This window comes from Morus notabilis, unplaced genomic scaffold, assembly GCF_000414095.1.
Source record: "Morus notabilis unplaced genomic scaffold, ASM41409v2 Scaffold745, whole genome shotgun sequence".
NCBI lineage: Eukaryota > Viridiplantae > Streptophyta > Magnoliopsida > Rosales > Moraceae > Morus > Morus notabilis.
In genome coordinates this window covers 84,567-101,987 of record NW_010357131.1, presented here as the reverse complement: position 1 = coordinate 101,987, position 17,421 = coordinate 84,567, and the positions used below count along the sequence as shown (strand labels likewise).

The window sequence follows — 17,421 nt, the reverse complement described above, 5'->3', positions numbered from 1 at the left end:
TTCTTGATTCTTGAAGTGTTTCAAGTTCCGGAAATGCTTATAGATTTCTCTGACGGGTATTTTATCTGAACATACTATTATTTCTTTTATCATTATTATATATATGTATATATATATATTTTTTCACAGGTCTGATTGCAGAATAATCTCAGGTGGGAATTGTTACACGCATGAATTTCTTCTCTCTCTATCTCTCTCTCTCTTTCTTTTTTCTTTTTTTTTTGTTCTCTCTTTATTTTCTTGAAATGCATTTTTGGCTAGGAAGCCTTTGCTGTCTCATGCACTCACGTGGCTAAAGACCTCAAATTGATTGCAGCTTTTAACTTGCAGTTGCAGGTTTTATCTGACGTGTTCACTTTACGGATTTAAATTTTTAATTTGAATTGAGATATGATATTTTTTGAGAATTTTTTACTGTAACAGAAAAAATTAAATGTGATATTTTTTAAAAAAAATTTACTGTAAAAATTTAAAATAAAAAATTATAATCGGTGAAATAAACGAGACTTTAATCTTCGATTCGATGGTTTCAACTTTTGATAATCTGGACCCACATACACATGCCTCATTTGGACTTCACGTTGGGCTGCAAAGAAAAGTTGTACTTATCCTCATACGGTCAGAATGCTGTATTACAATTATTTCTTAATGTTTGATTGATACACACTTTAGAATGATCTTTGAGACTCTACTGAAAATATGGACAATCCACTTGGTACTCACATCCTTGTCTCCTCTTGCACACGGCAATGAACAGGGACTAACAAATCTGGGGTCCTTCTAGATCTCTCCATCCATAACCAGTTTGTCATTGCGGGTAATGATTTGGCATTTTAATGGATACTGATATGGGGGGCCCCACGATTGGAGAGGAATGTGGCCCCATTTGTGATGATATTTTAACATGTAACATTTAAAATAATGGCTATGGAAGTGAAAGCTTCATAATTGTAGCCACATGAGCGCGGAGAAATTTGCCATGAAAGATTGTTATCCTCGGTTTTCTTTGCGCATGGTTTTTAACGTTATATCTAATTAAAATTACATCAAATGAAAAAAAAAAATTACAAAATTAACATGATTTGATGTACACCATCTTACGGTCTGAAAACAGAGACCTAATACCTCATTGCAAAATTCTCCTTTTTTAGTTTGGGAAAAACAAGATAAAATGTGCCCTCATGGTTCCACTCTGTTTTCCCTTTGATGTATTCATTGTAAAATTGACTGTTATGACTTGTGATCAGGTCTATATATTGGCTTTTCGGGACGGGCGGGCATAAAAACGAAAGTATGTATATAGTTTTGAAAGTATATATAGTATATATATTTAAAAATTTTAATTTAATGTTTAAAATTTAATTTTTTTATAAAAAAATACTGCAATAAAATTAATAATTTAAATTTAAATACATAAAATAAAGGCACTAAGAAACTGTGATAACAAAGAAAAGATTTTCTCCTCTAAGCAGTCAACATAGAGTTAGAATCTTTCGTTCTCTTTTACCTATTTCGATGGACCGAATTGATATTTTTGTGGCTCTTCTACAATAGTTTAATCCAAGTCCAATCAATCAAAAGTGTGTTTTCTTGTGTCTGGTGAGATTATTGTCCGTTTATTTTACCGATTTAAATTTAAAATTTAAGTTTTGTTATAATAAAAAGTTTTAAAAAATAATCACATTTAACTTTTTTACGACAGTAAAAAATTTTCACATAAAATTACATCTCAACTCGAATTAAAAATTTAAATCAACAAACTAAACAAATCATTATTCATCACCGAAATGTATGGCTTTATAAAATAATAATAATAATAAAACTATGGAGATTTTTGTGGGCAGAGTACAGAAAATTACATTACTAATGAGGCACAGTTGTTAATTATGATATCATCATAATTAATACAATAAATCAATAAAACTAGATAAATACATGAAAAATTCAGAAGTGTGTCCTATAAAATCTTAACAAAGTGTTTTTCATACTCTGTCGGAGAATTCTACTTTTAAATCAGCTTTTTTTAAAAAGGTTGTTTTAAACGCCCTTTTTCGGAAGACACGTTGATTACTTTTGCACATAGAACCCGTTCAAACTATTCCAGATTGCTTACTTTTGAGGCTCCAAATTACAGATTGCCCCCATAACAAAATTTTTAAAAAAAAAGTTAACAGATTGCTAACTAAAATGACTTTAACACAGAAAGTTTAATTGATAGATTTAAAATTATAATTTAGAATTATTTTTAATTTATGTGTATTTTATATGAAAAAAAATACTATAATCAGTCACAAATTATAATTCAAACCATAACATAAATTCTTAAACCAAACGCACTCCTAAAATTCTACTCACAGTCACATCTAATGAACGCGACCTTTCATTTTTCCTATTATTTATACGAGTGGAATTAGTGCTTCATATCATAATGCTCAGAAAAATGTCTGAGCACTCTTCCATCATTCAAAAATCATGCAACAAGCATCACAAATCTAGCTCAATATTATTTATTAACCAAAGAAGAGAGAGATTTCAGATTTATTTTTTATTTTTATTTTTATTTTTACTATTTTTCTTAGGAAAGCTTGGACCCATAAGTTGGTTGTGACATTGGGAACTTGTCGTGAAGGATGGTTTCATCAAATCACCTGATGAAATTGCAAGGAAAGACATCATGACTAACAATAATTAATAGAGAGCTTTTACAGTGAAACTCTTTAAAAATCTACCGGTGAATTAAATTTTTAACAATTAATTTTATATAAATTCGTATTAAAAATTTACAACGCGTCAAGTAAAATTAATCTCATAATAATATTAATAATATTAGCGGCTTGACAATTGGCAATAGCCCCTTTCTCCAAGTTCCACGTACGCCATAATGCTATGGTCAACGAATCCATTTATTAACTAACATTTGATGACAAGTATCGACCGAGTACTTCAGATCAAAAACAAGTATCGACCGACTACAAAACAAAGTCCATATTTTTCATTCAAAAAATTAAGATATCGTTCATTTTATCGATTTAAATTTAAAATTAATAAAATATTTTTAAAAACAATCACATTTAATATTTTTACTATAGTAAAAAGCTCTCACATAAAGTTACATTTCAACTCAAATTAAAAATTTAAATCAGCGAACTAAACGGATCCTAAAAAATAAAATAGATTTTTTGGTGTGCCTATCCACAACTTATTTTATTATTTTCTGTCCTCACTTGTTAGTACTTAATTCTAAATTATCTACCTAGATCACTCGTACTTTCCAGTATTTTCCACAAAACTCAGGTCATAAATCACATTAATTAAGTTAACAAAACAATATTAACGACTGGTCTTCTTTCATTTCTTCGGGAATATCCTAATGTACGTACTCTTATACACACGCTAATTAAAGTTTCTGATGATAAATCTTTACTTATCTGGTTCTGAATCTGAGAATCTCTCATAGACCCTTTTGCTCTCTCAATTCTCTCACTCTCTTCTTCCTCCGACTAGCCTCCTATATCTCTCTCTAAAACCAGAAAACAATATGAGAGAAAAGAAAAAACTTTACTTACTCGTAATCTTAATTTGGTATTTGTTAGGACCATAGACTCTACTATAAGAAAGTGGGTTACTACACTCATTAAGTTAACATTTTTAAGATTAATTTTTTAAGTTAGAATCTCAGGGCCCGTTCAGTTCGTTGATTCGAGTTTTTAATTCGAATTGAGATGTGACTTTATGTGAGAGCTTTTTACTGTAGCAAAAAAGTTAGATGTGACTGTTTCTGAGAGCTTTTTTACTGTAGCAAAACTCGAATTCTAAACTCGAATCAGTGAAATGAACAAGGCCAATCTCTCATGGTGGAGTTCATGGTCTTAATAAGTGGTATTAGAGTTAAGGCCGGCAATATGGGTCATGACACAACGACACGACTCGAAAACGACACAAATTTTACGGGTTAGGGTTGAGAAAAAAAAGGTTCGGGTCAGAATCGGGTCGACCTGAAATTGACACGAAAAATACGGGTCAATTCGGGTTGGAACCGCCTAACCTGAACACGACACGAAACTCGTAAAAAACTAAAAAATACATATATTTTTCATTTCATATTTTAAATCTTTTTATGAACTTGAGATATCATGATAGATATACTCACAATCTTATACTATTATTTGCTTAATTTCAATGGATGTTATTGTAATTTAGTGTGTTATGAATTTTAAGTTATTTCTAATATGTAAAAAACTAAATAAAAGTATACAATATTCGTGTCAATTTCGAGTTCACGGGTCAATTTCGTGTCACGGGTCATTTTCAGGTCGTGTCGTGTCAACTCGTAAAGTGATCGTGTCGTGTTCGTGTTGCGGTTTGTAAAAAATTTTGTGTCACGGGTCGTGTTCGGGTTGACTGTAAATTTAAAAAAAACGATCAAAACACGACACGAACATGACATGTGACACGAATTGCCACCCCTAATCAGAGTCAATAGTTCGTATGAGTCAAGTGATCACACTCAATTACAGTTCTCGCGTTGCCTCTCGTGGAGAGTTGATGTTCTCATAGGTACGCGTATGGTGGAGTATTTGTTAGACTCGCATGGTTTCAGCTCTCTTTCTCATGTTTAAGTTGGCACCCGTTTAGAGTGTAATGCTTGAATGTGCCGGCTACTTAAAACTTTAATTTGAAAAGAAGCCCAATGAACATACACATGAGGAAAAAAATATTGAAAAAAATACATGTTTGTATTGTCTTACATGAAAAGTGAATGAGAATGTGAAGTTATTTATATATATAGAATGATCTAATACTTAATAAGTTAATCTTTTAAATCAAATTAAACTCTCAGGACCCGTTTAATTCGCTGATTCAAATTTTTAATTCGAGTTGAGATGTGACTTTATGTGAGTTTTTTACTGTAGCAAAAAAGTTAGATGTGATTATTTCTAAGAGTTTTTAACTGTAATAAAACTCAAATTTTAAACTCAACTCGATAAAATAAATAGGACTTTAATGTGTTAAATCAATTTTACATATAGGGTTTCCCAAATAGTATTTATTGCACGAGTTGTACAACTAATCACCGACTCTGTAACCAAAACAGAAAATACACAGTAAATCTAAATTTGTCACGTCAGAGAAGAACACATTAGTTGTATTGCCACCTGATCTTCAATTGCCACGTCACCCATAGAGATCAGTCTCAACTCTCAATAGATTTAATCAAGAAGAAGTAATACTAGTACTAAAAAAGCAGATCTAACATGAAAATGATACAAGTTAACACTCGAAAAGGACAAGACTTAATACATCTGCATCTTTTTAAAGACCAAAACAGACTGCGTTATATATATCCACTAAAATTATATTAACATTAATTATAATTAGTTAAGCCGTGATTAGTTGCTGTTGAGCTTGAATTCTAAGTTCCTCCTTCATTTTCCTTATGAATTCTTCAAACTTCTTGTTCAGTTCGTCTGTACTAATCGTGAGCTCTTCATCTGCTGCACTTTCTGTTGCCTCCTCCACTTCTTCGGCCTCTTCTTCCTTGCTCGAAAACCGGCCATTGTCTTCTTCATCCGAGTCGTTTTCGTTCTCTAAGTCTTCGGAGTTATCTTGCTCTTCCTGTTCTTCATGATCAGCTTCTTGGTCTTCTACAGTTTCTTGTTCTTTTCCCTCTTCATCGACAAAAGAGACACCGACCGGAGAAGTAATGCTACTCTCCGGAGAAAGTGTTTGCTCTTCTGAAACAACGTCAATTGCGTCTAACTTTGGAACTGCGCCGGAGAATTTGCCGCCGAGAACTGTCTCATCCGAATAAGAGTAGAGGCTCCGAGAACTCGAGCTTTTCGCGAGGAAAGCGAGGATTCCGTTGCAGATGATGAAGATGTACTTCCTCTCAAGAGTGTGAACAAGGGAATAAGGGAAGAAGAAAACGCCAGGGTAATAGAAAAAGAACAAGGACAAAAGAGAGACTGAGATAACAACCTGCAAAGTCCTTCTCAAGAAATGGTCGTACTTGTCAATTTTTGCAGCATGATCTAGGAGCTTCTGGTTTTGGTCCATTATTTTGGTGTTCCTTGTTGCTGCCAAAGCAATAGAGAAGCTTTCTTTAGTGGGCAGAAAATTATGTATTGGAGAATGGCCTTAGAAGTTTAAGGGTGCTTTGTTATACTTGTATTGTTGGTGGTTCTTGGATTGTTTTCTTTGGAGTGAACAAGTTTCCCCCTATTTATACGAGTCCTACGAGTGCCATGCTCTTGATAGGGCACTAAACAAAATTACCAAGTTGACCTTTGTGATTGTATAGCAAATGGGCAGGAAAAAACTATTGGATCTTTCCAAACAATTATGGGAAGAAACCTAAGTCAGGCTAATTTTCCTTTATATGGGACACTTCTGAAAAGCATCAAAACGTAAACGATGGAGATATGCTGTTAAAAAATGGTTATTTTTTCTTTTTTTTTTTTTTAAAAAGGAGGTTCTTTGAAGTTTCAAGCTACACACCACTGTTCTGTGCTTATAACACGGGAAAAGTGGTCTTTTTGTTCACCCCCCCCATAGAGGTCAAGAATTGAAAGACTTTCTTTGAATATCGAAGAATTATTGTGGACCCATTATTTGATTATTTAAATGGCCCACCACCATCAAATTAGTGACTCATATTGAAGCAACATCATTTCTCGCTTTTTTTTTTTTTTATAAATATTTTGATGAATTTTGTCTTTGTTTTCTTCTCCTTTTCTTTTACAGGCAGAAAGTGCTCTTCTTTTTGTCTTCAGGGCCATATGATAATAGCGTAATCTAGATATTTTGCAAGACTCGAAAGTAGAAACTCAGAGCCACGTATCATCTCTATATCTTTCACCCTATGCACCATGGTGCTTCTAAATAAAATAAAGAAGTAAAACAATTTGGAAACTTAGAGCTCCTCAATCAAAGGATCGATTCGAATTTGCTATCTGTGATAAGAGAGCAGAAGAAGAAAAAGGAAGCAGGAGGAAAACAACTATTTATGTGTACAATGACTTGTGGTTGCAATTTGCACCCTGACTTTTTTCCTTGAAGCAGAAATAGTAATAATAATAGTGAAAAATAATGATTGTGTTTGGAATTATTTTTTTCACGTTTTTTGAGAAAAAAATAAAAACAGAAGAGAAACGTCGTTTGACAGAAGTAAAGACAAAAAATAAAAATAAAAATGATCTTTTAGTTTAGTGTAAAATGTGAGAGAAATAAAAAACAACAGCGCGTTTGGAACTCGTTCTAAAATGATTTTATTTTTTGTATGAAAATGAAAATGAAAACGTTTTCAATCTCAGACAGAAATTATTTTTAAAAATGCATTTAGTAGTTTTATTAAGAGATTGTTTTTAATATAAAAAAACTCATTAATATATATATATATATATATATCTCTCTCTCAGCTCGAAAGAGGAGAAAACGAAAATAAAAAATGAAAAACGACTAAAAGTCATTTTTCATTTCTCTCATTTTACACTAAACCAAAAAATCGTTTTCATTTCCATTGTTTGTCTTTATTACGCCAAATACCGTTTTAAAAACATTTTCATTTTTCTTTCTCAAAAAACGTGAAAAATAAAAACGGGATCAATTTCAAACACGGCCGACTTTTAGTCATTTTTCATTTTTTGTGTCCGTTTTCTCATCTCTTAAGTAGAGAGAGAGAGACATTAATGAAGTTTTTTGATACTAAAAATAATCTCTTTGTGACGACCCTCCTCAGTGGCTGACACTGTAGCTGAATTTTAACTTGTACTTACTGAAATTTCTTAAAATTTGCAGAACATTTTTTTTAAAGTCTTATAGTAGACATATGTTACGAATTGTTTTCTTGATCAAAATATTCAAACCTTAACATATTTGTTTCTCAAAGCATATAGAGATATCTATATGTATATACTTACTCCGTAAGTCTTGCTTACTAACAGCCATAATCCACAAAACCATTTAACATATAGTTTTAGAATCATAATTAGCAAAACTATTTATAACGTAAAACTGATTGTGAAAATATTTGCGAGCGGTATCCATTCCCCGATCTCTACATCGTTCGTCCATTCACGGTCACTCCATCAAGTATTATATGCAAGTTGCTTACCTACAGTATAAATATTCTATGATGAACTTTCGCTCAGCAAGTAGGAACTATCTCTCGCAAAATAACTGTAAGTTCACATGAATAAATATGCATGAGCTAATTATGCTTAATTATGATCATGTCTTATTAAATTCTTATCATATGATCTTATCTTACTTACTTATGGGCCCGAGTGCTCGTACCACTTGCGCGCAATCATCGGGACGTGAGGGTTTGCAAGGTCCCCAACGACTCCGTGATTATAACTGAACTGAATGCTTCCCTCTCAGAGGACTTTTATATATATAAATATTTTTTTCTCCCTTGCGGAGCCTGAATTACCTCCCTCTCAGAGGCTGGTACAGCACTCAACTGAGATTATTCTTATAAGTTCCTCTTGACTTATTAGGGTGTATGCAGTATGACATAGCATTGCATACAATACATAAAGCATAAACGTGCATAAATAACATGTGTAACTTTTTCTTTAAAATCTATTCATACTATACGCGAGATTCCTACTCACTTGAGTTTACAGAGCTGGAATCCGCTTTTCGTCAAACAGCGTACTCTCTTACTTGCTTACTTTTGAAAATGAACACTCATTGAGAGTGTGAGATTAATTATCGTTTGCTATTATGTTTTAGCAGCTTATGAAGGGCATCTAACCCTTTCCTTAAGGCATGTATCCCTCTCCTTTACTGAATGATAATTTACTATAAAGATCAATTTATTAAACCCTCAAAATCTTATTTCCTTTAATTGCCCTTATCATTTACTTGCATAGATTGAAAATTGATTACCCAATCTAGTGACTTATTATCCATAATTTACCTCATTGGACTTGTTATGATATTAAGGTCTAATTCGGCCTAGAAACTTATTCACGGCGTTCTAACTCTTAGGCCGTTGAAATTTAAACTCACAGGGTCTCTTGAATTAATGTGGGCGTTGGACCCACATCAAATCTTTGAAATTCTAAGGACCTAACGTATTGGGCTCGTAGGTACCCGTCAAGATGATTTGCTCGATAAACCATTAAGTTCTTAAAAGAAATCATTTTTTTTGAAAACTTTCTTTACGAATATTTCCGTTAAAATGAGGTTTAACACCATAGTATCTTATTGAAATCACATCTCAGGTTCTTTGATAACCTTTTGTTAAAAACCACACTGTGTTAGTTTTGTTTAGTTAAAACTGTGCAGTTTCTGATATCTGCGTTTTACTACATCTTAGAGTCGGATTTCAAAAATTTGTTCTTCGCAACAATTCTTCCGTCTCGTCGAGATCTAAAATTGTCATTTTTAGAGAAAACTGAAATTCAGCCTCTAAAGGCCTCGTTTGGCTGAAAACAGTGGCTGCTGTTTTTTTTTCTGAAACTGTGTTGGGCAGCCTAAACCGTTTTTGCAAAATGGCTTTAAACTTAATTTTAGAGTTAAAATTGGGTTTTGTCACAGTCATAGAAAAATGTTCAAAACATCGAGAACCATAAGTTTAAACTTAAAAATGCTGAAAAATCTTGCTCTATGGTCCTCATTTTCACGTTCAAAGTAACCAGTAAATTTTTCCTCCAACCAAAAATAAGCAAACTTAAACCAAACCTAAACATACCACATAATACTAATCAAACTAACCTCAAAACACAAAATCAACATAAAACTCACACACTCCTATTACAACTTATTTCCTCAAGAACCACAAATTACATCCTTGATCCACAACTTAATTTTTGGTAGGAAAATAAAGGAGAAAGGTTTAGAATTTATACCCTTGAAGAAAATCTTTGGTTAGGCTCCTCCTCGAACACTTGATCACCTTCTTCTTCCTCTAAGGTTTGTTAATGGCTTGGAACTAGAAGAGTATAAGAAAATTTGAGAAGAATATTTCTAAATCTCAAACTTTGCTAGAACATAAAAAAGAGAGGGTTTAGAGTTTATACCCTTGGAGAAATGCTTGACTAGACTCCTCCTACAACACTTTGATCTTCTTCTTCTTCTTCTATTGTTTGCTAGTGGGTTAAGGTTAGGAGAGTGAGAGAAAATTTTGAGGGGCAATGGGTAGAGTATTTCCGGTTTTGGTGTGTGGAAAAGGAGAGGAAATGTGCAAAATGGCTAACCTAATGCTTGCATTAATGGTCTAACATTTATAGACTTTGCTTGATCTCTTCTTAGTTCTTAATTAAGCCTATCAAGCTAGGTTAATTAGCAAAGTTTTTGGGTTAATTTTCCCTTGTTTGGCCGGTTGGATGCTTCAAGAAGGAAGTGAAGTAAGCCTTCTTGTCAAATAGTTGATTTGATTCATCTCATCATGAAATCTTCTAGCTCACTCAACTAACCAAAATTTGGCTATAATTTCCCCAAGCATGGCCGGCCAAGAAAGAGAGGGAAAAAAAATGATCATGAGTCCTCATCACACCTCATCCAATTCTACATATTAACCTACCCCTTGTACTTTTGTCCATTCTCTTAAGTTTCCTTTGAAACTGTTAAAAATTATATTGGCTGCAATTTTCTACTGTATATATATACTAGATGCTAGTTCGTATGGTGCTTGGAGATTCTTGAAATTAAGATTCTCAAACTGTATATATACTGAAAATTCTTCCGCCTTAAAGTACGGTGAGAATTTAATCGATCGAATTTATTTGATCGTAAAACATGAACTTAACATGAAATTTGCTACAGAATTTAGGAATACAGATGTTAATTCCATAAATCTTTCAGTCACAAAATATAACATAATGTATTTTTTTTCAGGAAAAATCCTTGACTTGAATACATAAATTGCATTATTTAAATTCTGAGATTTTCTTGGTTATTATACTCTTGATAAAACTATTAAACGCATTTTCAAAAATGATTTATGTCTAAGATTAAAAACGTTTTCATTTCTATTTTAATACAAAAAATAAAAATTATTTTGAAACGAGTTCTAAACGCACCTAATTTTTTATCATTTTTTTTAGGTAAGGCCTCCAAAGGGAGGAAAGAAATTTATCAATACGAGCCGAAAAGGGCCAGGTACAGCCAATGGTCCAAAGACCAAGAACAGGGGAAAACCTATTCGGGAATCTGTGGTCCAATCCACAGAGCTAAATGAATCCCTAACCCCAGAAGGTCTGTCATTTATGTATACATTGATCAGGACCGTCGATTTTACGGGAGTCAAATACAAAATTTTGATGTCGTTTCTTTGTTTTTTGGCTTGTTTATATTGTTGTCGTATATTGGGGTAATTGTCGTTTGTATAGTTTAGTGGCTGTTTTAGAATTTTCTTTTAGATTAATGCCGTAGTTTCTAATGTTATTGCCGTTTTTATATTTTTGACGTTCAAATGATATTTCGTTTCCCTGGTGGATGCATGGTTCAGGTCATTGTCATCGTTATATACCATTATCCCTCTTCACGTGGTGTTAATTTACCAGGTGATATTCTGTTTAGATTTTTCAGTTGTGTTTTTTTTTCATGTCGTTTTATAATAATATCGTCTTTATGTTGCTATTATATTATTATCGATCTCATTTTTAATATTAGTGTCGTTTTTATTTTTTTGTTGTTTTTAGTGCAACTGTAGCTAATGTCGCTTTCTAGTTTGCTGTCGTTTTTTAGTTTTTTGTCGTCTTTTTGTTCAATTGGTGGCGTTTTATAAGTTTGTTTCTTTAATGTTGATGCTAATGTTGTTTCTTCTTTTAGTGTTGTTCTTAGTTTGTTGCCGTTCTTAATATTACATCAAATCAATTACGTTGTTTTTATTTTAATGTCGTTTTATGGTACTATTAGTTTGTGGTCGTTTTTAATTATATTGTCGTTTTTTGTCCTTTAGGTCAATGGCGTTATGAATCGGTTGAGTTGGATTTTAGTCGTTTATCTAGAACAATGTCGTTTCATATGCATCGTCATTTATTTTATAATATTGTCGTCTCTTTTCATTTAAGTTGTAAAATTACGGATGCATATGAAACCGTTTTGAAACGTTGAGACTTGAGAGAGAGAAGAAAGAAGCGGATGGGAATAAGAAGAGGAAGAAAGGAGATAAAAAAAAAAAAAGAAAGTGTCACAGTGGGATAACATTTTATAGCACTTGGGCGATTTTAGCACGTAATCTCGTGTACATAGCCATATATTTACTAGAATTGTGAAGAAAGAATGAAGCTCTCTCTCTCTCTCTCTCCTGTTTTTTTTTTTTTTTTTTCTTATAATGTAGAAAAAGAGAGATAGAAAACGTGAAAAAAAAATGAAAAGGTCGAAGCAAATTAGGTAGTATAGAACGTTTGGTTCATAGATTAGAATCATGATATTAGAACCATTTTCGATTTACGTGTATTTTTTGTAAGAGAAAACACTGTAGCGAACTATGAACCATGATTCGAATCGGAGTACGAATCCCCCAACCAAACAACCCAGCGAGTACTAATTTGTTATTTTGTAATGATTTTCTCCTTAAATTACGTCGCACGACTATTGTCTGCCGAAATTATCTCCACGTTTAGAAATCAATATTAATAGGAAAGAAAAACAGAATCAAGATAGTGTTGTTGAGAAAGGAAGGCAACAATCTAAAAAAAATGAAACAAATTACGTAAGTTAAGTAGTTTAAGCGCCGTATACGCTTATTCTCGAAAGTTTGAAAATGAGAAGTAACATTTAAGTAATGTGTTGAGCTCAATTATTAAAGGGTTAGAGAGAGAAAATGGAGTAGTTCAATTAATTTAATAAATTGGGATTGACCAAAAAGTTCTTCACAATATTATTTTCGAAGCAATCTCACGGAGTCTCTTGACAGAAAATTGATGTGCTAAAATGGAGAAACCAAACAAGATCAAGCAAATATAAAGAAATATACAATATATATACACACAAACATTTTTCTAAGAAAAAATTCCAAGAAAGGACAAGAAAACGCCAAAATGATGGAGTCCGCGTGTCCTCCTTTACTCTACTTGTCAATTTTTTTTTAGTTTTTTTTTTTAAAAGACAATTCTATTATTGTATTTTAGTTCTTTGGAAAATAATAAAAAATAGGTCAATATGAAAAGCTTAAGAAAGTATATATATTAATTTTTAGTTATAGAAATTAATAGGCCATAACTTATTAAGTTATAGTTCATAACCAGATAAGTTATGGATAAACTTGTCAAGTTATGGTTCATAATCAGACAAGTTATAAACAATAACTTGTCAAGTTATGGTTCATAACCAGACAAATTATGGACGAAAACAGTAATTTGACCTATTTATTAACTTATATAAACTATTAACCTATTAATTTTAATTCTTATCTTATTTCCCTCTTTCTTCTTAGTTCTTTGTTAACCTTGTCAAAAAAGGGGGGAAAAAACACTAATTATTTACGATTTTCAGCACTTGAATTGAGCCGAAAATTGAGGAAACTTCTCTTTGATGCGTATAATTTAGCGACATGTACGCAGTTGTTATTCCTTGTTATATAAATTACAATCAAAAGTACCTTCTAAATTCTTTAGTTTCACGTGATCGATGCAACCTTTGAAAAACATGAATAGCCAAAAAAAAAAAAAAAAAAAAAAAAAAAAAAAAAAAAAAAAAAAATCACATACAAGACTACGATCACCGTTCACCGCAAAAAGTTACATAATCCACGGGGGAAGAAAAAGGCACACATTCCCGTAAAACGTACAACATTCAGAACACCGCTAATTTACATGCACTGATCTGTTACGTACACTTTAACACTTATTTTAGCTTCTCTCCTTCCTCATAAAAGTACACACGTACTTTTCAGAAATCTTACAGGAAGCCCTTCACGAGATCTAGACATAGAGAGATATAATATAGTAAAACATAATATATATATATATATATCTTAAGCACGTCTCATGCAAAAAAGAGGTGATTAGTATATAATTAGTATTGATCAGGCCACAAGAAAGCGCCTTTTGCATATTCCCTCTTCTCATCAAGAGAGCCCTTGAAACTGAGCCCGTATTGCTTGAGAAGCAGGTCCAGCCTCCACTCCTCCATCTTCTCATAATCCGTCTTGGCGTAACGTGGATAATGAAGAGGCATTTGGAACTCCATGACCTCTGAATTTTCGGACATTAATCCTACGTTGTTAGTACCGTTAGGTACCTTTAAGCTGTTCTTCGCGTCTCCATTAATATTGGCTCCTTCTTTAGTTGGGTACCCCAAAACATGGCACGCTGAGTGAACAAACCATTTCAAGGTTGCCATTTTTGACGACTCCTTCTTTCTCTCTCTAAAGAGAGAAATTGTTTTTGTTTTTTTTTTTTAAGACCAAATTTAGGAGGACTTTTGTTTTGGAGCAAATTCTCAAAGAACTGCACCCTAATATATATAGCTGCCCAAACGTCTCTAGGCCGGCAACAGTAATAATATACGTGTGAAACGACAAATTAAATTGCATATAATTAATAATAATAATAATAACAACAGCCCCAATCAAAAATAGTTTGCGTATATTTTGCAATTAATTAATGTATTCTTGTAGTATACTTGTATGGTTTCTGAGGTGCCAGCATATCATATTGGCTAATAAGGCTACAATGTGTTCATTGTAGTGGTTATTTGTCGCTTTTTATTTTTTATTGTTTATTTTTCCTTTCATATGATTAATACAAATAATTGATAGAGTTCAAATAAAATTTAAAAAAAAAATGATTGAGTTGCGTATCGGAATGCCAGGGCCATTAATGACGTCACATAATCAATAATGTTGAGTGGCTTTCGGATTAAGATTTTCTAGGAACCTTGATTTATGGCTATTATATATATATATATATATATATATGTGTGTGTGTGTGTGTGTGTGTGTTAATGCACAGCTTAATTATTGAGTTCCCCGGCGAAAAATGAAGGGTCTAGGAGTCTAAGACAAAGACAACAAGGGAGTAATAAATATGTTTCAATCCAAAACCTATTAATTATAAGAAAATGAAATGGACTGCTCCAGCCAACAGCTGTGACAACGAAATTTTTTGTGGACTTTGGAAAGCAAGTAAAAAGCCAAAAAAAAAAAAAAAAAAAAAAAAAATCACATACAAGACTACGATCACCGTTCACCGCAAAAAGTTACATAATCCACGGGGGAAGAAAAAGGCACACATTCCCGTAAAACGTACAACATTCAGAACACCGCTAATTTACATGCACTGATCTGTTACGTACACTTTAACACTTATTTTAGCTTCTCTCCTTCCTCATAAAAGTACACACGTACTTTTCAGAAATCTTACAGGAAGCCCTTCACGAGATCTAGACATAGAGAGATATAATATAGTAAAACATAATATATATATATATATATCTTAAGCACGTCTCATGCAAAAAAGAGGTGATTAGTATATAATTAGTATTGATCAGGCCACAAGAAAGCGCCTTTTGCATATTCCCTCTTCTCATCAAGAGAGCCCTTGAAACTGAGCCCGTATTGCTTGAGAAGCAGGTCCAGCCTCCACTCCTCCATCTTCTCATAATCCGTCTTGGCGTAACGTGGATAATGAAGAGGCATTTGGAACTCCATGACCTCTGAATTTTCGGACATTAATCCTACGTTGTTAGTACCGTTAGGTACCTTTAAGCTGTTCTTCGCGTCTCCATTAATATTGGCTCCTTCTTTAGTTGGGTACCCCAAAACATGGCACGCTGAGTGAACAAACCATTTCAAGGTTGCCATTTTTGACGACTCCTTCTTTCTCTCTCTAAAGAGAGAAATTGTTTTTGTTTTTTTTTTTTAAGACCAAATTTAGGAGGACTTTTGTTTTGGAGCAAATTCTCAAAGAACTGCACCCTAATATATATAGCTGCCCAAACGTCTCTAGGCCGGCAACAGTAATAATATACGTGTGAAACGACAAATTAAATTGCATATAATTAATAATAATAATAATAACAACAGCCCCAATCAAAAATAGTTTGCGTATATTTTGCAATTAATTAATGTATTCTTGTAGTATACTTGTATGGTTTCTGAGGTGCCAGCATATCATATTGGCTAATAAGGCTACAATGTGTTCATTGTAGTGGTTATTTGTCGCTTTTTATTTTTTATTGTTTATTTTTCCTTTCATATGATTAATACAAATAATTGATAGAGTTCAAATAAAATTTAAAAAAAAAATGATTGAGTTGCGTATCGGAATGCCAGGGCCATTAATGACGTCACATAATCAATAATGTTGAGTGGCTTTCGGATTAAGATTTTCTAGGAACCTTGATTTATGGCTATTATATATATATATATATATATATATGTGTGTGTGTGTGTGTGTGTGTGTTAATGCACAGCTTAATTATTGAGTTCCCCGGCGAAAAATGAAGGGTCTAGGAGTCTAAGACAAAGACAACAAGGGAGTAATAAATATGTTTCAATCCAAAACCTATTAATTATAAGAAAATGAAATGGACTGCTCCAGCCAACAGCTGTGACAACGAAATTTTTTGTGGACTTTGGAAAGCAAGTTTATTTTGATCAAAGATCATCAGGTGTTCTTAGCCGAAAATTTTCTACTATTTCATTCCAATCCAATGTTTTCTTGTGGGGGTTTTTTTTTTTTTTTTTTTTTTTGGTGCCTAATTTGATTGGAAAAATTGTAGCATGATTGTTGATGTGTACCCTTTTCCCAATTGGCTGCAAGGCTTGTGGCTTGGATATACGGAAAGCAATCTATCATTGAAGCGTGTTGTTGGAGGATCTGGGCCACACTACGTCTCTCCTAAAAAATAAATGAAAGTCTTAATAATGTTTGGTTCATGAATTTAGAATCATGATTCATGATTTTAATTTTTAAAGTTTAAATTTTTTGTGAGAGAAAAATATTGTAAACAACTATGAATCATGATTCAAAATTAATAATGAATACATGAAACAAATATCTCCTTAAAATCTATTCACTAAACGTCTTGTCCTGATTCCTTTTTATTCAACCTGTCCCTACTACCATTTACCAAAGAAGGACCAACGTTAGGGGCAAGAATGAAAAATATGGCTAAACCAAAAAAAAAAAAAAAAAAAAAAAAAAAAAAAAAGAGAATGAAAAATATGGATATCGGTGCCTAAATTTTACTGAAATGACGACAGAGATATGGTTATCAATAAAAACTTGTGTAAAATAGGAAACTTTATCTTAACACATTGAAATTTTAAATTAAACTTTTAGAAACTTAAAAAATAATTAAAGATGCATAAGTAGATGAAATTTGCAATTAGATTACTGATATATGGTAAATATGTATAGAAGTGATAATAGTACATAAGTGTACATTTACAGATTTAAGTAAAATAAATAAAAAAATAATTGGATTACCATTTAACCTAACCCCTGTAATTTACAT

At 32.5% G+C, this 17,421-nt stretch overlaps 3 protein-coding genes across 3 annotated transcripts; all 3 read right to left on the bottom strand.

Annotated features, from left to right (window-relative positions):
- Nucleotides 1–5,339: 5,339 nt before the first annotated feature.
- Nucleotides 5,340–6,368, bottom strand: LOC21393883 (rRNA biogenesis protein RRP36). The gene has a single exon (XM_010089340.2). The coding sequence runs from the start codon at nucleotides 6,055–6,057 to the stop codon at nucleotides 5,380–5,382; it is 678 nt and encodes a 225-aa protein (XP_010087642.1). The 5' UTR covers nucleotides 6,058–6,368; the 3' UTR covers nucleotides 5,340–5,379.
- Nucleotides 6,369–13,672: 7,304 nt separating this feature from the next.
- LOC112091870 lies at nucleotides 13,673–14,379 on the bottom strand. Its single transcript, XM_024166568.1, has one exon. It carries the CDS (start codon nucleotides 14,299–14,301, stop codon nucleotides 13,975–13,977), a length of 327 nt encoding a protein of 108 aa, XP_024022336.1. The 5' UTR covers nucleotides 14,302–14,379; the 3' UTR covers nucleotides 13,673–13,974.
- Nucleotides 14,380–15,134: 755 nt separating this feature from the next.
- LOC112091868 lies at nucleotides 15,135–15,841 on the bottom strand. The gene has a single exon (XM_024166562.1). It carries the CDS (start codon nucleotides 15,761–15,763, stop codon nucleotides 15,437–15,439), a length of 327 nt encoding a protein of 108 aa, XP_024022330.1. The 5' UTR covers nucleotides 15,764–15,841; the 3' UTR covers nucleotides 15,135–15,436.
- Between the last annotated feature and the right edge of the window lie 1,580 nt (nucleotides 15,842–17,421).

Excerpts from the sequence above, each read along its gene's own strand:
- LOC112091868 (XM_024166562.1), bottom strand. The coding sequence starts at position 15,763 with ATGGCAACCTTGAAATGGTTTGTTCACTCAGCGTGCCATGTTTTGGGG.
- LOC112091870 (XM_024166568.1), bottom strand. The coding sequence starts at position 14,301 with ATGGCAACCTTGAAATGGTTTGTTCACTCAGCGTGCCATGTTTTGGGG.
- LOC21393883 (XM_010089340.2), bottom strand. The coding sequence starts at position 6,057 with ATGGACCAAAACCAGAAGCTCCTAGATCATGCTGCAAAAATTGACAAG.